This window comes from Haliotis asinina, chromosome 6, assembly GCF_037392515.1.
Source record: "Haliotis asinina isolate JCU_RB_2024 chromosome 6, JCU_Hal_asi_v2, whole genome shotgun sequence".
NCBI lineage: Eukaryota > Metazoa > Mollusca > Gastropoda > Lepetellida > Haliotidae > Haliotis > Haliotis asinina.
The window spans coordinates 32258268-32281482 of NC_090285.1; the positions used below are offsets into that span (position 1 = coordinate 32258268).

At 41.8% G+C, this 23215-nt stretch overlaps 1 protein-coding gene across 1 annotated transcript; it reads right to left on the minus strand.

Moving 5' to 3' along the window:
- Window positions 1-216: 216 nt before the first annotated feature.
- Window positions 217-22955, minus strand: LOC137288116 (uncharacterized). Its single transcript, XM_067820513.1, has 10 exons — window positions 22836-22955; window positions 20520-22131; window positions 19906-20001; window positions 18972-19580; window positions 18627-18749; window positions 12631-12801; window positions 8504-8610; window positions 6974-7184; window positions 2507-2800; window positions 217-1846 (listed from the first exon to the last, which is right to left on the minus strand). Exons 2-10 carry the CDS (start codon window positions 22066-22068, stop codon window positions 1341-1343), a joined length of 3666 nt encoding a protein of 1221 aa, XP_067676614.1. The 5' UTR covers window positions 22069-22131; window positions 22836-22955; the 3' UTR covers window positions 217-1340.
- Window positions 22956-23215: the final 260 nt, after the last annotated feature.

Below are 23215 nucleotides of genomic sequence, written 5' to 3' on the forward strand. Positions count from 1 at the left end.
TCCAAGGAAAAGGCAGGTCTGAGGTTAAAAACTCTGTACCATGCACAGTCATGGTTTTGTGTACAGAGTAGCTTCCCATAGGCTTGGTCGACACATGAGATCCCAGTCTACCTAATCACTGCCCTGAGTTGGGCCGAACTCATTCACCAATCAAATGTGCGAAAGTCCCAAGTTAAAATATTCAAACATACTAGTACATCAAAAACAAGAAATTCATCTTCTCCAAGGTGATGCGTTTACTTTCTGGACAAGGTAACAAGTTCAGCATTCATGGACTTACACCTACATTCATGCTGGATGAATCTTTGTATACAACATCCAGTCAGTAGTTTATGCAGCATACAAATACTTCTGTATGCAATATTATCAAGTAGGAAAGGAAAGTCTAGCAGCAATTCATTTGTTACACTTAATATGAATGCTGTCTCTCTCACACACACGCGCGCACGCATGCACGCACGCACACAAAAATAATAATAATAACAAATTCCTGCCCCTTTTGACAGCAATGTGATTCGCAAGATTCAGGAAAAGCACGATAAATATGCAGACCTCAACTTTGAAATGTCTCGCCTGCATCCCAAGTACACTGTTGTCAGGCTCTCCATTGTTCTCGGTGCCCTTGGTTTGGTACCTCCTGATCTCTTGGCACAGATCAGGATATTGCCTGGGTTCTCCACCGGGAGCACAGCCCCTCTGACAATCTGGGTAATGCAGAAGGCTGCAGTGTTGGGGAGCCTTCATATTCTCCGGAAAGTTTTTGGTGGGTTCGATTAGGCAGTGTTTCCTGGGAGAATTCCCATTCGCTCTCTGGGCTGTGTGTAGAGGGTGCGAGGGCCCTGAGCTGATGATGAGCTTTGCCAGGATCACCCGAACCCTCTCTGCTGCATATCGATCTTAATTTGTAAAACATAATAATAATAATAACACAACCATGTCCTTCACTAACATGCTATGAACAATGAGTATTGTTTCAGGTTTTAACAACAGTAGACTCAGATTTAATGAACTACCCACCCACAATCAACTGAAAACCATTCTTCCAATAATAGGAATTACAATGTGTTCTAGTATAGTAAAGAAGTGGAAGACACAGTGCCCAACAAATGAATTGCTGACGATGAAGGCGATAGCTAAAAGTTGAAAGTATTAAACAACAGATTCATGTGTCACACTGACGATATACATGTGATGATCTATAGTTGGGGGTAATATGTGGTTGTATGTTTGTGCATTTGAGTTTAGATTGAAAGGTGGGGGCAGCTGGGCGGATCCTGAACAGAGATGTAGGGATGCATGTGTGTGCGTCCATTTGTAAAGCAATACACTGCTGCTGTGTGTCATCTTTCCTGCCTCTGATTGCGGAGACGTGCACATATACCCGTGGTTGTGTTCATGATGATGTTGTCATCACGCACAATATCGATCTCCACTTGTGGGTCTCTGTCCAATGTACTGAACAGGTTCTCCTCGCTTCCCCCGAGCCCATGGGTCCCTCCAAGCTTGGCATTTTTACAGCTCTTCAGGTGCCGGGTCAGGTGGTACTTAGAGTAGAAGGACTTGCCACACTCAACACAGGTGAAGTTGCGCTCCTTGTTGTGGACCAGCATATGCTTCTTGTAGTTGGCCAGCCTATAGAAGACCTTCACACAAAGAGCACAGGGATAGCACTTCTCCTTGGTGTGCTTTAGTTCATGGGATTTCAGGTCTGAGGGGCGAGCTATCTTTGCTGAGCAGAATCGACACTGGAGTCCCTCTCCACCAGTATGGATGATCATGTGAGACTGAAGATGGGCCTTCTGACGAAATGACTTGCTGCAGATGTCACATGTAAACTTCCGCTCACCTAAAAACAATCAAGACATTTTATCATTTACAAACAAGTTTTACTTGAAAGGAACAACGAATCCCAGGGTATTTTGCGTCATTCTTAATACTGCATGTAAGGGAAACAAAATGGTCAAGAAAAGAGGTCACCATCTTGAGTTCACCAAGTTTGCTGTCCTATTGAAATAATAAAATATGATCAATCACAGTAAATGTTGCAAGTAAATATAGTCTGCAAACAACTCTCCGGACAACAGTTTGACTCTTCCATCATGTAGCTTGGTCAGACCTCATCCAGCCCCACTATCTAGTCATCGTTATGCACATGCATGCTATGTACTGAAGACCAGTGGCATCCTGCACCCAATATTTGCAGAGAAACAACAGCGTTTTCCATGTATTCCTGTGTGGATTTAACTGTCCTAGACTACTCATAAAAGCATATGCCGTCACCATTTAAACAACCTGCCATACCTACATCTTTTGTAGTGACAGGATTTTCAGTTGCCAGTTTATCTGCACAAACATTTTGGCTATGTCAAAGCAAATTATCACTCCCTGTCATGCCTACAACACTCAATAGGTTACTAAAGTATTGGTAACCTTTGGTAACAATTCAAGATGACTTTGCAAACTTTCCTATGCAACCATGACTATCTTGTGATTGACTCAGTGCTACCTGTATGTATGTTGAGGTGCTGGCGGAGATTGCTCTGGTCGGAGAACTTCTTCCCACAGTGTGAGCAGGAGAATGGCTTAAGCCTCATGTGCAGGGCCACCATGTGGGTCTTCAGCTTGGTGGTGGACGTGAAACGTCTGTTACACATCTGACATGGCCAGCGACGGGAACTGGAGTTGGGGTGGTCACTCTTCATGTGTCGGCTGAGACTCTTCCAATCACTGAACACTTTACTGCACACATGACAGTAGGGGCAGTTGGAGGGCCACAGTTGGCTGGGCTTGGCTGGCAGGCCTGGATGCAGAATATACTAAGGGTGACCATATGACATGTTTACTACCTCAATACAGCAGCTAAACACAGAACTGGGTAACAATTAATATAGTAATATAACAGTGAGCTTGCATTTTCCACCAATTTAATCTATTGCTATACAAAGGTTGTGATAAAAATACAGGGAGCTTTTCTTTGTATTCCACAGTGTCCACGTCACTGTTGACAATTTGTAACAGTTTTTTGCCTATGGGACTTATTGGTAATTTAATATAATGTACATTCATTTCCATCATTTTAAACATTTGATTATGTAATTTTCTGATTAATTTTATACTTAACATGATTATTATGCTTGTCTCCTTCTATCCGAACATGGTGAAATCCCTTGAAGTTCCCTTCAATGAAGAGGACATAAACTTGACAGTCACCCATGAGTAGCCTTCCTTTAGCCCGTGCATTGGCACACAAATTGGTCACATGACTGGCCATGCTTGTCACTCTCTCTAAATCAAACAGTCCAAAACCTGAATTTACAGTGAAATCCAGAATGTCATGAGAAGGGAGGATGTGAGAGCTGACCTCATGAGTCAGAATCTTGGGGGTCCACACTTGACCCACTTGTCAGTAAGAGTGTCTTGTGACTTCTTCATATGGTTTTAGATATACTATTGTTCTACTAGTTATCTCATAGCAAGTTCATGGTTTTAACGTATGCATGAAGAGAAGATGCAATCACTTCTTCAGTTACAGGTATAGCATACAAGTACAGGGATACAATCACTAACGTTAGTCTGTTCTGAGACATGCACATGGCCCCTCAACCATTTTACCCTGCAGAGTGTTTGGCATCATCAAGTCACATGATAAAAAGAGTGAGATTTTTTCAGCACCTTTGCGGAACCGTTAGTTGTTGTGCTGTTGGCAAACACTGTGTCGGATTCCTCGTTTCTTCAAGCAAGCTTTTAATACAGTCCATATGTGTAGCTGGAATACTGACAGATTTCAAAGAGCTTGCTGGGTGCTGTTGATGAATTAGCAGATTCTAGTAGCTTTAGAAAAGGCAGGATTTCTGAGGACATGTAGTAGGTCGGGAAACCATACCCTTGCTGGTCAATAGAGTGCTTACATTTACATTGTATGCTTGATTTTCTGTAATACTTTAAGCAGTAGTACTAGAGGCAGAAACACGTATGTGTTGAGTCCCTCCCTGGCCTCCCATGGTATGCTAAGAGCATCTGTAGCCCAGGCTTGTATATCCGGTATTAGAGACAAATGTCTGTAACCATTTTTGAACTTAACAAATAGGTCTATTATTGGGGATCCTAATGTCTGTATTAAAAGCCGAAATGCCTCTGGATGTATTGGAGACACAAATGTCTGTAAATGTTTGTTGAAACTGAAACAAGTCTATTATCGGGGATCCTAATGTCTGTATTTTATGAGCCGAAATGCCTCTGGATGTATCCTCCATTCTGTTGGATGCTGCTGTAGTGGCCATGTTAGTATGTCTGTTGTGACATTCTTGGCTCCTGAAATGTGACATGCCTTCATGGAGATGTTCACCTTGTTGACGATGCTGTACAGGTGAAACATGAACTGTAACAAACTTGGTGACCTAGTTGAGCCCTCTTTGTTGATGTAGAGTGCTACAGTGGAGTTGTCTGTGTGAACTGCGTGAACTTGCATCCTTGAAAAGGCTTGACCAGTGTTGTATTGTGTTGATCACCGCTTTCATCTCTAAGAGATTGATGTGTGGAGCTTGATCTTGTCTGAACCACTTACCCTAAACAACTTCGCTGTGAAAGTGATCCTTGGAGAGATGCATCTATATATAGATGAACAGTCTGGGTTCGCACACGTTGTCTCTGTGAGGCCACCAAAGCAAATATGTCTTCAGAGAAACTGGTACAACAAACAGGTCGGTATTGTTCAGGTGATCGCTGACAAAACCCTGTAATGGCGTAACTGTAACCTCCCCCTGTAAGTCAAGTCATGGGTTGTAGTCAGTAGATCAAGTAAACACTGCCAACTGTGAAGCGTCAACGGAGAGAGTATTGCTTCTGGTATCAGGGCTAGAATCAATGCTCTTGCACACGTTTCATCTGTAATGAGGATATTGTTACCAGAATCTCGGAAATGTGCAGTGATGATGCATCAGTCTTTGATTTCAAATCACCGACAATCCATGATGCAATGCTATCGATGGAAGTCTATTTATAGTAGACTGGATTGTGGTGATGCTTGTCACTTTAAATCACAGAAAATAAACTTTAACCTGCTGACAGAAGACCTCTATGACCCATGAAGATACATCTGTAGATGATTTCCTGATACATGAACTGTGACTGAGTTCTGCACAGGATGTTGTCAACAATGGACCAATTAGATTTCAGAAAAGTGACATCACCGGTGTTGCAGTCAACTGGTCATTATGGAATCTTGTGCAGTCACTGATTCTTTCCGTCAACACTTGTCCTTGTCCGTAAAGTCACTATGGCCTGTCCCAGAGTTACACGAGTGAACACATGTATAGGCGGCTGAGTGGTATTCTTTATTGAAAATAATGTGGTTGCCACATATTGATACAACACAGCCAACATCTATGCTGCAACATGCTTCCTGAACATGATGTGGGCCAAAACTTGACATGATATAATTGAAACGTTCCGAGAATGCTAAGGTGCAGTTTACACTTTCCTCAATATGTAATTTCGTAGAACCTCCAATGATGACTGCACCTGCTTTCATAGAAAGTACTTACGTAGCATCCTCCATAGTTGAGTCAACTAACAAATGAGAGTGTTCATGCAGGTCCTCCTCTCCAAGAGATCGTGCATGCATGGGGGAATGCTGGATGAGGACTGATAAGTGTGCGTGCAGGTGAAATATCTTGATAAATTTCCTTCGAAGAGTCTAAATGCTGAAGGATGGTCTTGTAATGAGCAGTCTCAATGATAACCTCTATGTGCAGGGTCGTGATGATCCTCCAGGTCCGACGCTGATGGCTAATCATGTCTGTGGCGTCTGTATGGAACTTGGGAGCAAGCTGTATATGGAGAAAACCCTGCGGCGTTGACGTCTGCTGACAGTCGAGTTTTCAGCAAATGTTAGCAAACATATAATGACAAGACAAACTATGGATAAAATATGTACAATTTGGTAATAATTCTGCTATATAATGTAAATATAGAGACCAAAAATGGATACACCTGAAATTTAGATAATATATGGTTAAAGAGTAAAAGGATATGGTGCTGTATCAGGACACGGGTGCCCTCACATCCGTCGACTAGGGCGATGAAGGAGAGAGTGACAAGCATGTCCAGTCATGTGAGTGATTTGTTCGCCAATACGCTAAAGGGAAGCTACTCGTGGGTGTGTGCTGATTTTACGTCCTCTTCAATGAAGGGAACTTCAAGGGATTCAAGTGTTCCACTATGTTCGGATAGAAGGAGACAAGCATAATATGCATGAGTCAGGATAAGGAAAAATATAACATGTCATATTTGGTCTTCTAGTTGTTAATTTTTAAGAGAACCCTAAAAATATTGACAAGTTTACAGAGATAGTAAAGATACTGGGAGGTCCATGGTGCAGGTTAAAACAACTTTATGTCAGCTGATGCCCAAGTATGAAAGGTCACATGTCTTTGGCTGTGGTCATTTTGAATAATTAAACACACCTGTGCTGATTTTTGTTAACACTTTTGGAAAAGTAACAGACCATAAATTCAATCTGACTAACAGTTTGCCACAGTGTTCATGCCTCTCATCACAGTTTTCTCTTTACTGTCTGTTACAGCACAGAACAAGTCAGGAATGCGAGGGAGGCTAAAAAACCCCCCGACTGTGAGTCCCAACTTTAGGTGATCATTAATTATGATAACTCGTGACAAAAATGAAGCTTTTTATCAAACTCTGCATCTTTCCTATAACCAAAGATGCCATTACCCAAATATGACAATCCATGAGATAACTGTGCTCGGTCACCTGTAGCTATGTGTCTATAGTTTGAGCACCTGTAGCCATGGAGGTGGTCTCATCTAATGTGATAATTCTCAATAAAATAAAAACTTTGCACTGCATTTTTGCATTTTTTTTCTTAGGTCCAATCTTTTTATATGATGAAAGAATCAACCCATGTTCTCAATAAATATTTTCGTATCATTACCCTTCCAGCAGAATCACTAACCTAAGAGTTTTGCGTAGTCTTTAGCAAACCAGAAAAGCATCTCTGATCCAGCCTCCATATCCTTGTTAGTTACGAAGTACAGCTCTGCATCCCGTTGGTAGACCACCACATTTTGGTCCTGCAATGTCGGTGCTGGCTTCACATACATCAGCCAGTTACACTCTGCTTCATCACTTACATCAACCACACTGTGATGGTCACTGTAGAATATCTGAAATACATAATAATGTACCACTCAACGTTTCCTACACATCAAGTCTGGGAATGAATTTCCAAACATAAGATTGAAATATCCTCAAACACAATGACTGGTTAAAGCATGTTGGTTTTCAGTCTGCTGTACACCTGTGGAATTTACAATTTTACTCAGTGCACTGAAGTGCATAAAGGTGAATGTGGTCTCTGGATTCAGAGGGCATGAATTCACATCCCACATACACACACAACACTGGGAATCACATTTGGATAGTGCTGAAGATGGACAAACAAGGATGAATGAAGATACTTTCTAAGGTGTACTTTCACAAATCAACTGTCTGTGGACCCTGTGACTATAAGACACTTGTAACCATGTGTCTGTAGCAAGGGCATCTGTAGTTATGTGTTAGTAGCTTCGGCACCTGTAGCAATGTGTCTGTAGCTAGGGCACCTGTAGCCATGAGTCTGTAGCAAGGGCATCTGTAGTTATGTGTCTGTAGCTTGGGCACCTTTAGCTATGTGTCTCTGGTTACGGCACCTGTAGCCAGGTGTCTGTAGCTAGGGCACATGTAGCCACGTGTCTGTACCTAGGGCATATGAAGCTATGTGTCTGTAGCTAGGGCACATGTAGCCATGTCTGTAGCTAGGGAACATGTAGCCATATGTCTGTAACAAGGTCATCTGTAGCCATGAGTCTGTAGCTAGGGCATATGCAGTTATGTGTCTGTAGCTATGGCATATGTAGCCATGTGTCTGTAACAAGGGCATCTGTGACCATGTGTCTGTAGCTAGGGCACATGTAGTTATGTGTCTGTAGCTAGGGCACATGTAGCCATGTCTGTAGCAAGGGCATCAGTAGCCATGTGTCTGTACCTAGGGCACATGTAGCCATGTGTCTGTAGCTCAGGCACATGCAGCCATGTGTCTGTAGCTCAGGCACATGCAGCCATGTGTCTGTAGCTAGGGCATCTGAAGCCATATGTCTGTAACAAGGGCATCCGTAGCCATGTGTCTGTCGCTTGGGCATCCGTAGCCATGTGTCTGTAACTATGACATCTGTAGCCATGTGTCTGCAGCTATTGCACCTATAGCCATGTGTCTATAGCTAGGTCATCTGTATCCATGTGTCTGTAACTAGGACATCTGTAGCCATGTGTCTGTAACTAGGACATCTGTAGCCATGTGTCTGTAACTAGGACATCTGTAGTCATGCGTCTGCAGCTAAGGCACCTATAGGCATGTGTCTGCAGCTAAGGCACCTATAGCCATGTGTCTGCAGCTAAGGCACCTATAGCCATGTGTCTGCAGCTAGGACATCTGTGAGTTACTCACCTTCCAGGTGAAACTGCTAGTGTAGGAATAGTTGTCTTCAGACACTATCTTTCCTATAAGTGGACCAAACTCTGTCTTCTTCAGTATCTTCTCATTGGCAAAAACACCTGCAACACAAAAATGGTAAGCGAGATAGGAACTTGTCATTCCAATGGTCTGACTTGCCCTGTGATTCTAACCCTAAGGTTATTTCTCCTTTGCTTTACTTAAATGACTCGTGTTCTGTAGTTCTATAGACCACCAGTTTACTGATTGAAATTAAACTTGGAAATCACATACCATTTCAGAAACAACTCAAAATAAATCAGAAAAAAAAATAACACAAAGCCAAAATATGATTCCGAAATAAAATCAATGATTTGCATGTACTGTACTGTACAAACTACATATACCAACAAAATACACTGGACATTTACAATATGTAATTTTCTGATTATTGACATTTTATACTTATCCTGACTCATACTTATCATGCTTGTCTCCTTCTGTCCAAGCATAGTGAAACACTTGATTCCCTTGAAGTTCCCTTCTTAAAAACAGGCATAAAATCAGTACTCACCCAACGAGTAACCTCCCGTGAGCCTGTGCACTTTGGCGCGCAGTCACATGACATGACATGCTCTTTACTCTCTCCCAATAATTGCCCGGCACTCGAAATTACAGGGAAATCCAGAGTATCATGAGACGGGAGGGTTAACCTCATGAGTCAGAATAAGTATAAATTTTATTTATAAGTATATCAAGTTTAATACATATTTTTCCTTATCTTGACTCATGCTTGTCATGCCACATCCTGGATTATCTGGTTGTCATGTATTTTACGTCCAGTAACCCCCAACAGGAACTTGAAAACAGCACTGCAGATTTGCAGACTTTCAACTTTTGTTCTTGTATCTTGGAGGGACCACAACTGTCAAAAACTTTTTCCAAAAGTTTATTTATGACGTCTTCCTGTGGTTTTTAGATATATTAGCGCCCTATTCGTTTTGTTATAGCAACTTCATCGATTGACACCTGTGTCAAGTGATGGTGCATTCCATTCTTCAGGTACAAGTTTAGCATAAAAGTACAGGGATATAATCACTCGTGCTAGCCTGTTCTAAAACTTGCAGATGGACCCTCAACCATTTTACTCCACTGAGTGTATTGGAATCGACAAGTCACGTGATGAAAAAGGGTGAGAGTTTCTCAGAATCTCTTAGGAACCGTTGTTGTGCTACAACTAGTGGACAGAATTGGTGAATGCCAGTGACATCTTCGGTGCCGATATCTCTTAGGCAGTGGTTGGCAAAAACACTGTATCGGATTTCCAAAAGCAGCCTTTTATTAAAGTTGTTATCTAGCAGTTCCCATATGAAGCAAGTGCTGAGGCTAGGGCTTTTACTTCGTGTGGGTTGGAGGCTTGTGGTGGTGCAAGGTCTGCTGCTTTATGTGCTCCTAAAATAACGGTTCTCGTCCATACTGTGAGTGTTCCAGTTGATATCGGGACAAATAGGCAGTTGAATTTCTGTCTCCTTGTTTTACTTTTAGACCACTGCAGGTAGATTTTCAATGCTCTGATGGGACACAAGGATAAATCTTGCATGTCATTTGGACCTGTACTGTAGTGCTGGGATATTAAATTGTCTGTCATGTTGTCCTCACGACTGATTTTAGCAATAAAATCCCAAAACTTTAAAAATAAAGTCCTAGGTGCTCACAGTCTTGATGTGCTGTTTTCTCAAAGCATGTTCGTGCATAATCCAGCGCATGTATTTCTGACATCCGGGCAGCTGTTGCAGGGGCAACCAGAAATAGTGTTTCCTGTGTTAGCATATCCAAGGATGTCCGATCTAGAGGCTCATAAGCGCTGCTTGTAAGATGTTGTAGTTGTATGTTAAGATCCCATGTGGGAGCCTTGAATTTCCTTTTTTTTGTCTTCCAACTTAAGTGAGTGAGTGAGTGAGTTTAGTTTTACGCCACACTCAGCAATATTCCAGCTATATGTAAATGTCTGTAAATAATCGAGTCTGGACCAGACAATCCAGTGATCAACAACATGAGCATCGATCCGTGCAATTGGGAACTGATAACATGTGTCAATCAAGTCAGTGAGCCTGACCACCCTATCCCGTTAGTTGCCTCTTACAACAAGCCTTTTATGGCAAGCATGGGTTGCTGAAGACCTATTCTACCCCGTGACCTTCACCAGTCTCTTCCAACTTAAAAGAACGTAGTAATGCCAGTAGTTCTGTTACTTTAGTCAACTTTATGCCCGTCGTCAGAGTAATGACTGTACTGAATGCAGCTAGGTACGTTGATAATGTTGAGCCTTTTATGTGTCTTGTGATTTTCAAATGACACACGTAGTCAGCCACTTGAGGATAAGATGTTTTACTTGCAGTACATCCCTGAGCATATATCTCAAATCTCTTCCACTCTTCATTGTAAAGTGTCCGAGTAGATGTGTGTAGGTGACAACCTTTGCCGCTCTGGCAGAATATCCTTGATTCTTTAAACAAGTCTTAATACATTCCATACATGTAGTTGGAATATTGACGGGTTTCCATGCACTTGCTTGGTGTATGGATGAATTAGCAGATTCTGCCCTTCTGGCAGTTTTAAGGCAGGATTTCCTGTAATACTTGAGGTATTAGTACTGAAGGTGGAAATGCATACGCATTTAGTCCCTCCCAAAATATGCTGAAAGTGTCTGTTGCCCAGGCTTGTGAATCCAGTATTGGCGACACAAATGTCTGTATCTGAATGTTGAACTTGGTCAATGCATCTATGAATTCTGGCTCTGTTAGGTAAGTTTCCCTGCAGACATTGTCTCTGTGTGTCCACCAGGAGATATGTCTTGGCATTGTCCAGGTGATCGTTGACTAATCTCTGTAACAAGCATAACTGTAACCTCCACATGTGTGTCACGTCTTGGGCTGATGTCAGTAGACTAAACAACAGAGTGTCAACAGAGAGAGTATTGCGTGTCTTGTAATTTGTTCAAACGATCTTCCCGGACAAGTATGCGATTATGAGCGGTGCAGAATTGTATCCTTAAGAATTAGAGATGGTTCTAGTCTGACTTGAGTAGATTTACAAGCCATCCCAACTGGGTTAGTAGACAAATGGTGAAATCTTGTTGCAGTCTGAGTCGAATGGGATCTCTATGCATTTGAATCCTGTCGTCTAGGTAGAAAGCACTGCATAGACCTTGTTGATGTAGGCATGGCATGTTATAATCCTTTGCATGCCTAAGAACAGCAAATATATAACTACAGAACTCTTGAATAGTTAAATTTTGACAGAGGATACAACTTGAGCTGAAAGAGCAAACGTCAGTGCAAGAAGGACAAAATGAATGCGGGTCAACCACTGACAACCGATATTTGCTACGCAAACAAGATTTCTTTAAATGTTATGAAACATACAACGATGAATAAAAGTTAAAAAGGCAAACAAATTATGTACAATTTGGTAGTAATTTTGTTACATGATGTAAATATACTGATCAAAAACCGAATACAGCTGTATTAAGTTGATTATAACGCCAAAACTAGTTAAGGATATGTGCCGTATTGGGACCCCACGTCCGTCCTCTAGGGCAAATAAGAAGAGAGTGAAGAGCATGGCATGTCATGTGACTGACTTGCCTGCCAAATGCACAGGCTCAAGGGAGGATACTCGTTGGGTGAGTACTGATTTTGCATCCGCTTTAAAGAAGGGAACTTCAAGGAATTCATGTGTTCCACTATGTTTGGACAGAAAAAGGAGACAAACATAATAAGCATGAGACAGGATAAGGAAACATTTATGCCTGTTTATACATGTACTATGTGTGAAACATCTGTATTGCAGAGATAATGTAAACAAAAGAAATCCAAGATTCTTTGTGGCTTATATAAAATCCCTCAAAATTGACACTTATTTTAAGGAAACAGTTTCTTTTCAGTTTTGTGTATGAAACATTGTATCATTCTGTTCCCCTTCCCTCACATAAGCTTTCAAAATATAATGTAATAAATAATGAAATAATATCCAGAAATCGTTGCTAAACATTAAACAGACCTAGCCAACTAATTCACATAGAATATCACGCTACAAACGTGATTTAAATTGCTTTGAGTAACCATGGAAGCTGCACCCACCCAGGTTGTTGACATTGTCTGCGGTAATCTTCACGCGTGAAGTTTGCAGGATCAAGCATGTTGGCAGCGTTAGCCGGGCTCGAGGCAGCACTGGTTGGTCAGCCACATAGGTGTAGTTCATTTTGTGGTAGGTGCATCCATTCTTGTAGCTGTTGTTGCACTCCACACAGTCTGCAATTACACAGGACAAGACAACAGGTCAAGGAATGACACGACACACTGTAACAACACATAGTCCATCAGAGGTTGGCCACCACACAGGTCAAGTGCCTGCTTCCTAGTGGCACGCCGGAGGGAGTGCTGTGTCATTAATACATGGAATGTTTGCTAGGCTCTGTAGCTTATCTACATTAGCAAGGCTCTGTAGCTTATCTACATTGTTATGGAATGGGAGTAAGTCTCTACAGATTATCTACATTTCTATGGAATGTTAGCAAGTTCTGTAGCTTTCCTACATTGTTATGGAATGTTAGCAAGTTCTGTAGCTTTTCTACATTGTTATGGAATGTTAGCAAGTTCTGTAGCTTTCCTACATTGTTATGGAATGTTAGCAAGTTCTGCAGCTTTTCTACACTTTTATGGAATGTTAGCAAGTTCTGTAGCTTTAATACACTGTTATGGAATGTTAGCAAGTTCTGTAGCTTTTCTACATTGTTATGGAATGATAGCAAGTTCTGTAGCTTACTACATTGTTATGGAATGTTATTAAGTTCTGTAGCTTTTCTACATTGTTATGGAATGTTAGCAAGTTCTGTAGCTTTTCTACACTTTTATGGAATGTTAGCAAGTTCTGTAGCTTTTCTACACTGTTATGGAATGTTAGCAAGTTCTGTAGCTTTTCTATACTTTTATGGAATGTTAGCAAGTTCTGCAGCTTTTCTACACTGTTATGGAATGTTAGCAAGTTCTGTAGCTTTTCTACATTGTTATGGAATGTTAGCAAGTTCTGTAGCTTTCCTACATTGTTACGGAATGTTAGCAAGTTCTGTAGCTTTTCTACACTTTTATGGAATGTTAGCATGTTCTGTAGCTTTTCTACACTGTTATGGAATGTTAGCAAGTTCTGTAGCTTTTCTACATTGTTATGGAACGTTAGCAAGTTCTGTAGCTTTTCTACATTGTTATGGAATGTTAGCAAGTTCTGTAGCTTTTCTACATTGTTATGGAATGTTAGCAATGCCCTGTAGCTTATCTACATTGTTATGGAATGTTAGCAAGCTCTATAGTCTATCTGTTGTTATTGAATGTTATAATAGATGAGAACAGTCACATAAGGGCAGAACAGGATAAGTATGTAAGTTTCTGAATAAATTTCATATTTTATACTTATCCTGACTCATGCTTAATTGCCTATCTCCTCTTCCCTGGGGAAGGGAGTGGAATACCTGAGATCCCTTGAAGTTCCCTTCTAAAAGAAGAGAACATAAAATACACTCACTCACGTGTAGCCTCCCCCTTCCCGCACAAACTGACCGACCATGCTTGTCACTCTCTCCTTGTAAATCGCCCGACATGAGAATTATTGGAATTTAGCGTGCTTGTGTGGGGCGGCTGGGAGGGCTTAAGTGAGTGAGTGAGTGAGTGAGTGAGTTTAGTTTTACACCGCTTTTAGCAATATTCCAGCAATATCACGGCGGGGGAAACCATAAATGGGCTTCACACATTGTACCCATGTGAGGAATCGAACCTGTGTCTCCGGCGTGACGAGCAAACGCTTTAACCACTAGGCTACCCCACCGCCCCTCTTTCGTCATGAGTCAGGATAAGCATAAAATATCAATTTTATATTATTCCTTACCCTGACTCACGCCTAATTGCTTACAGAATTCGATAGAAACAGCGGCCATGCCGGTCAGGCCATGCTGGATTCTGTTGGCTGTCAAAATTATGTCCAATAATTATGTTCCCTCCAACGGGAACTTGTAACAGCGATAATTTGGTCCTGTTCTTCTAATATTCTTTGTAGATTCTGGGGGGAATCACATCCAGTCAAATTTGTCTTCTGCAGAAGGCTTCGTTGACTGGCTTCGAAAGTAATTAGCATCCTGCTGGTTTCTGATGCAACTAAATGTCAAGATATTGTAATCAAAACTAGTTGCGACCCGTCTTCATGTACAAGTATCTTCATTACAAGTACAGGGTCATAATCACTCATGCTAGTCTGTTCAAGGCGTGTGCATGGACTCTCCACCATTATACTCAGCAGAGCGTCTGGCTTCCACAAGTCATGTGACCAAACGGGTGAGTGAATTCAGCGCCTCCGGGGAGCCGTTAGTTGCTGTGCAGCTATAAGAGGCCCAAATTGGTCAATGCCAGTGACATCCTTCGTGACTATGTCTCGTAGGTAATGATTGACAAACACCATGTTTGATTTCCAAAAGCAGCCCTCCATTATAGTTGATAGCGAGCAATTCCCATGTAGCACTAGTGTAGAGGCCAAGGCTCTGACTTCATGTGGATTGGAGGCTTGCGGAGGTTCCAATCCTGCTGCTTTGTAGGCTCTCCATATAACAGCTCTGATCCACACTGAGATAGTGATGCAGAATACTTCCATAGGCGTCTCAGTAGATATAAGGATGAACAGGCGCTTGAAACGTTGTCTCCTAGACTTGGTACATGTGATGTATATCTCCAATGCTCTGACTGGACATAATGATAAATCCTACGCATCATGTGGCCCGAGGACTGTAGATAATGCCGATGTGTGGAATTGTCTGTCCTGTTGTCCAGGCTTTTGAATTTTGGTGATGAAATCCCCTCTCAGTCCTTGATGGACAATCTCACAATAACTGGAGTCAAACTGTGTATGACTGTCCAGAGCATGTATTTCTGACATCCGTGCCACTGTTGCTATGGCAAGTTTTCTGGGGCAATAATTCAAACAATGTCCTGTCTAGTAGCTCGTAGACATCACACTACACTGAGGTACAACTTTCAAATCCCAAGCTGGTGCATTAAATCTACGTTGTTGGTCTTCCATCTTGTACAAACATAGAAAGGCGAGTAGTTCCAGTACTTTAGTCAGCTTGATCCCTGTTTTCGTGGTGATAACCGAGCTGAGTGCCACCAAGTATGTCGAGAGTGTAGAACCTTTCATGATGCTTTAAGCAGGCTTTGATATCATCCAGACGTGAAACTAGAATGATGTTGGATTGCTGTGTGCTTGTAGTGTTGGTTGTCCTAGTTCCGCGATGAGTACTGGGGACCAATCTCTTGCTGACCAAAATCAACATTGACTTGTCTCGTGATGAGCTTGGATGCCATCATCCAGGTAAAGGCACTGTGAAGCCCTCGCTGATGTAGGTAAGTGACAATGGTCTTGGTGACTCGACTAAATAGCTACGTGACCAAAGATATTCCATGTAGAATAGTAGAACTATCCACTAGTAATGCTGACCTTTGAATAAGAAACGCAGATATTTCCTGGAGTCTAGAATGTGCAAGACACCTACCTGCACATTCCGATACAAGATACAATTCAAGATGAATTGTTGATCCTCCTTCTGAGTGGTGAGCGCAGAGATAATCATTCTATCTTCTTCAGTTCCCGGGTTGCTGAACTTGGAGATAAGAGACTTGTTGATAGCCCTGGAATGGATGAGTCAGAAGGTACACCGCATGGTTGTATCCTGTTGAGCCAGTCGCTAATCCTCCACTTTGTAGCACCTCTTGCGAGTCTCATTAATGAGATTGTAGTCCTCATCTACGTCAGGTGCGTTCATGATGGGTCCATGTGAAGGACTCCAATGAAGAAGATGAACAATGACGGCATCCCTGACAAACGGGGGATGTAGGCAGTAAACGCTTGCGGCCCTAGTGGGCTCCATCAGTTGCAAGCCCTTGGCAAGTCGATGGAAGGAGCTTCATCCAGACTGCGACAAGATGATACAGCCGTGAACAGACCCAGTGCAGTCAATGACCCATCATGCAGGGCAACTGTAGTTGTAGCTGATGACTGACGTTTCCGTTCCTCTTCAAAACAGTGATCCATCAGATTTATCATATGACTGGTGTCTAGTAACTGAGGTGTAAGCAGAAGCATCTCACATGTTGAGTGTAGATATTGTAGATTTCTGCATAGAAAGTAGGCTCTCTGAAGGTTGTAGGATTGTTGTTGATGTAGCTGATGAAGGCCTAACAGACGCAGAACGATGATCTGGAATGCTAAAGTAGTAGTAGAGGTTCATGGTAGATGTGACATTCGTCGGGAACGACGATCTCATCGCTGAAGGTCTTCAAAGCAGTTGAAGCCTTAGTCTTAGATGATGATAATGAGGATTTCAACTTCTTAGGTAGAGATGATTCTGATTCTGGCAACGTCCTCTTATGTGATCTATACAAAGTCTCGTTGGTCTCTCAACCATGCCCTTGTGGTACATCTGGCTGATCACTAAAAGCATGGATGTCAGCCGTGGTCAACATACAGTTACAAGACACAGATTCAAACGATTTATTAAACATGACTTGAGAGAGCCTAGATTGTAATTCCCACACCTTTGAACAGTATATAAATATAATGCAAATTCTGAATCAGATAAATTCTTACAAAGTTCACAGCAAACAGTGGAAGAACAAGTAAGTTTGCATGAAGGACATAATCTGTGCAAATCAAGCACAGACTAACATTGGAAGCACGATTTCATCAACTAAGACAATGTCTAAGTTGAAGAAAACATGTCCAAAACACATGAAAATTTATATATTTCAACAATAATTTCACATCATGATGATAATAAATACAATCCAAAAACCGAATACGACTCAATTTAGATTAAAGGACTGAAATATAAGCAAAAATTTATCATTGTATCAGGACCCAAAACGCCTCCAACCATCTTTGTGGGGCGATGAAGGAAAGAGTGACAAGCATGGCTGGTCATGTGACCACATTGGCGGAAAAGGCAGGCTTCTGGCGGGTGAGCATATTGTATGTCTGCATTAATTAGAAGGGAACTTCTAGAGATTTCAAGTGTTCTACTATATCTCTGCATAGAGACAGGAGATAAGCATAATAAGCATGAGTCAAGATAAGGACAAAATATGACATTTCTAGTGGGTAATTGTACAAGAAATTCACTTTGTCTACAACTTTGACACATTTTTACACAATACTATTATGATGCTCAGTTATATTTGACCCTTAAATTCATTAAATGTGTGAGATTGTCACAACCATGACAGCAAATGACATCCTTCACTGTTTCCAATACAGTAAATGTAAATACACTCTACAACATTCATTTACAGTGGCAGTTCTGGGCGACATAGTAATGAATGTAACTGTAGTGAAGTCCAAACTGACAGTATGTATATAACTTGCACTGAACTGAAACCAGCATTGTTCATGTTGTTCTAAACATGTCTGTGTCACTATAGTTGTACAAGAAATGTTTAAAATAGGATACAAACTTTGAGAACAGTTTTCTGAGACACCAGTTCAGGAAACACTCTAGTGAAGTTTAAGCTTTGGTTGTTTAAATTTCAAAGAATCAAAAGTAGACAGAAGTAGGGAAACATTTCCATGATTATAAATTTGTCCTAAAATTACATTCTTTCTTACAATTTCATTTCGTGTGTTTGTTGTTGTGAGCGTGCACACAAACATACGTGTGTCCTTGTGTGCTGTTTCAGGGCCCATATGTTTAAGCTTTGATAGCTGATCGCAAAGCTCAAACACTCACAGTGAAGAAATTGTGTAGTGAAGTGAAATCTTTTGTCGTGGACATTACATGATGTCACAGACATAAAACACCTAAATCAGTAAGACAAGCAGGAGCCTTTGACCTTTGGAAAATGGGCAAAACCAGAAGAATATGCAGTGATCAGGCAGATTGTAAGGTATTCATAATCCAGTTAACTTAGGTGTGTTGTATGACTTGTGCATATCTAATCTAAATTACCTATGTGCATACCAAGGAGAGGGTATTCAAAGTTCTCTGTGAATAAAATATGTTTAAAACAAAACAAAAGTGTATATTTCCATGACTTTTACTCACACAATCCTGATAGTTTGGGTGTGTTGTCCTGGACTGGCTTGGGTTCTGTTGTCCCTTTGGGAGGAAGAGCAGCTCGGTCCATGTCAGGTATGTCTGATGGCTGCTTTAGCAACATGTCTATCACTGTTAAAAACATCAGCAAGTGTTACTGGGGTATTTTTAGATTATATCATCAGAAAAACAGTCAGTTAACTTGGTGCAGAATGTCTGTTCTGACAATATTTGCAGGCAGTATTAATGGCAGTCAGTGTTTTAGTGTAACATGCAAAGATCTCCACTTTTCTGGATTTAGACTAAGGAATGTGAAGACATAATAAAGTGTCATGGTGACGTGTGAACACTCACCTGACATGTTGGCCAGGGTGAAGGCTGGTGCTGCTTGTTCCTGACCCTCCCCCTTGTCTCGGCCCTGGGGATCATGATTAAGAGGCACCACTGTAAGGGGACTGGTAAGGTACAGACGGGTTGTCAGGTTCTGACTGGCAGGGTCCGAGGGAGATAGGGCAACGTTGGACAACACACCAGATGTCTGGAAGTGATTGGACAGGTGCATCATGGGAGAGAGACTGCTTGGGGCTGGAACTGGGTAGTTCTCCCCTGATACCTGCGTGGAGGCACCAGTAGCAGCAGACACGTGAGTGGACATGGAGCTGGCTATCAGTGATGACTGGTCGTCTGCTTCTGGCAGTTGACATCCAGACTGTCTTAGAAGCTGCCCTTGGGTCATCTGATGTGAGTCCACAGGGGCAAGTTGAGGGAAGGATGGTGATGATGTTCCCTGTGAGCGGGAGGGGTTGAACACAATCTGATTTCCAAGAGAGGTGACCAGATTGTGGTGACTAAGTGACTGGATGAAGGGGTGAGACAGGCAGGTCTGTAAAGACTGCATGTCACTGGCAGCTAGTGTGGAGGACTCCTGTGTAGACATCACTGGGACAGGCATTGGGAACTGAGCTGAAGACAAACATTACTGCCATTAGTAAACTTCAATATGACATCACTTCACCCAAAGAAGTTTCATACCTACCATAGTATTTGGTGCTCAACATAAGCCATATTTTCACTCACAGGCCAGATTTAACAAAACCAGTTTCATCACCTTGGGTTATCACAGTGTAACTGGTAAGTACCACAGTGCACTGGGAAATAGTTCCTCCTTGGAATGGTGTAGGGTACTGTAGGAAGTCACTAGATATACTGCAGTCAAAAACAGACTGAATAATATCATAAATGGCAGAGCACGCATAAGCAGGTAAGCTACCAAATGGATCACACTTACATGAGAAGGTGGCGGCAGCCTGGTGGTCACTGGTCAGTGCCAGTCCAGTGGTAGGCTGTGGAGGGCTGTCCGATACCTCAGGGGCAACTGAAACACCTTCAAACACACAAATGCTTGTAAGCTACACTCCCAGAAAGAATAACATCGGCGACATAAATGAATACTAAAACATGACAAACCTATTCAGCTACAACATAAGGTCAGTATATACATCTTGAAATTAAAAACAGGTTAAACAGACTTTTGTGGCATTGAAAGAATTTCATTTGCTATGCTGGAGGTAGGGTAGGGTAGTGTTTATAGTGTACACTTGTCATGCCCAAGAACATGGTATTTGATTCTCCATATGGGTACTATATCTGAAGCCATTTTGTGGTTCTCCCTGTCACTACATACACGTAGATCCAAGACACAAGATTATATATAGTAAGCTCATTGCACATAGAGATTTTTTATCTTGAAATTATGTGATCAGAGGCAAGTTTTCACTGCAGTTGTTTGTTAATTCACTCTACCTCTTATCATCTAAAAACTTAATAAAAATTAAACACAAATCCGCAACCATCTTAAGAACAAGTTTACGGATCAGGTTTTCTTCACACTTCAAAACATACCATGGGTTCCAACTGGCAGCATAGTTTGAGATGATGTTGATGGAGACCCAGTTGAAGGCGTCACCACACTTGTTACCATGGTTATACGACATGACAGCGCATGATGAGGATGTACAAGTGACACTGAAGCTGCTGCAGTAGATGAAACAGTGTTGATGATATGGGGTAGCAATGTTGAGTCCATCTGGGCCTGAGAGGTGGCAGTGCAATACACAGTAGTCCCTGACAACACAGCTGGAGTGTTGCTGCAGGCTGTTGTGATGATGTCTGGGCGTTTGTTAGTATCTGGAAGTATTTTCTGCAATACTGGGGAAAAAGGCAAAGCCACAGACTTGCCACTACTCGAGGCAGAGTTCATGGATGACAGAATGTTCTGGTTATGGACAATGTTTGTTGGAATAGCTTGAAACATGGTGGATGTAGGTGGTGCTGGTGCTATAGGGACCACATTCGGGGTGGGGATGGCAGCCGAGTTGGTGGCTGGAACCTGGGAACATCCTGATGACTGTAGAAGTGGCAAGCTTGCAAGAGCTGCTACAAAGTTTGCTGGGAAGTTAAGTGAAATAGCCTGTTGAAGAATGTTGTTAGATAATATGGCTGGTTTGACATTGGGTGTTGGTTGGAGAGGAGCGGACATTGTAGGCTGGCTGAATTCAGGTCTTGACTCACCGACACTGTCATATGTACTAGTGGGTGGGAATGCAGGTCGAAGAAGTGAGCTGATGGGAACTGTGGTTGTGATATACGTTGGCTGTGCGGAAGAATTCTGGCATGCTGCCACTTGGACCTGAGGAGTACTTACATCACAGGTCAGCTGACTAGAGCTGGGATTTAAAGTAGCAGACAGTGAAGATTCGGACAAATCACATTGAAGATTAGAGTTCTGAGCAAGTGAACTGATGGTATTTGAACTGGCACTGTTGTATCTCAACTGTGTCGAACTGTGGCCCATATTCTCCACAGAGAGAGACGTCTGAGAGTTGGATAAATCACACTGTAACACAGAGTTGCACTCTCCAGCAATGAGCTGCATTCCATGGAGTTCTTCACTTGGGATCAGAGATTCCTCTGAACTCTGTGCATGAGGCATTGTTGCCTGGAGCATGTGGGAGTCTGTCTGCTGAGACATGGATTGCTGGAGCATGTGGGAGTCCGTCTGCTGAGACATAGATCGTTGGAGTATGTTGGAGTCTGTCTGGTGAGAGAGAGATTGTTGGAGCATGTCTGACTCTGCCTGGTGAGACATAGATCGTTGAAGTATGTCTGATTCTGTCTGGTGAGTGAGAGTTTGTTGGAGAATTTCTGATTCTGATGGGTGAGAGAGAGATTGTTGAAGAATATTGGATTCTGTCTGATGAGTGAGAGATTGTTGGAGCATTTCTGATTCTGCCTGGTGTGAGAGAGATTGTTGAAGTATGGCTGACTCTGTCTGGTGAGAGAGAGATTGTTGAAGCATACTAGCTTCATGTTCTGCCTCGGCTCCATTAACAGGCAGCAACACGTCTGTGTGTGTTGTGTCATGGCCACTTGTGGAAAGGCGATCAGTCATTGTATGGTTAGAGATCTACTCAGGTACAGGACAGCATCATGCCACCTGTTGTTTCAGACTGATCTGAAAGAGAAGAACTGATGTTTTAAATTCATGAAACATATCAGAATATGAACATATAATTGATAAGTCATAGCTACGTTAGATCATGTCAACATTTCTTAAAATATGTTCATTTTCCTCCTTGAAACAAGAGTATTATATATTCATGCAATATTATTTAATCATTAATGATATAATTTCACTCAGACATGTCTGAGTCTTCTAAAGTGCACGAGCCTGTCCCAGAAAGCACCATATACTTGACTTTCTAGTAAACCGGTAAAAGCTAATTGATGGCACATCTATTTGATCCATAGACTAATTTAGATGACTCTGTACACTTTTAAGCATTTAGATTCACTTTAGATTTTCCTGAATTTATGTTTGGTTTCAAAATGACATCAGAACTCTTCTTCAAGTCTTCTACTTACACAATAGCGTCAATTGACAATCTCATCTGAGACGTTCACGAACCATTGCTAAAGTGTATGATTCCATACACCCATGACACATGAAAACACGAAAGGTGCAAGTCTGGGTACATGAATATTTACTGAAATGTACTCTACGTACAACATAAACGCTTGGTAATGTTGTCAAAAATGAAAGAAAGAGAACATAAAGTTACATATCTCATCGGTAGGTTCGACACTTCTGGACGATCTGATCAACTACAGTTTTCATCGATGGAGACACACATACAACCAACTGAAGTAAATACAAACCTTGGTAATGTGATTCACTTTATTGTGCGCTGAATATTCTTTGGTTGTAATGTAAACACGTTATGATGTTTCCAATCGCGAAACAGTCCCTCATTATTTATCTCCGTCCGTACGAGAGTTCCTTGAACTCAGTCGGTGGCAGACTAAAACGGCACTATCTCAAAACGGCAAATCGGATTTCGGGTAAATAGGTAATCGATACTTTTACAAACTGAAAAAAAAGTTGAACAGCATTAAATATATTGACTGCTAAAAGAACTATGTTCTAGTTCAGCTTGTGTGTGATGATACGGTAGTTGGCCACAAGTGAGTTATCATTAGTGAAATGTCGACAGACTTAAATCTGTTGCAAGAATAATTTTCATGATTGAGCCGAAGTC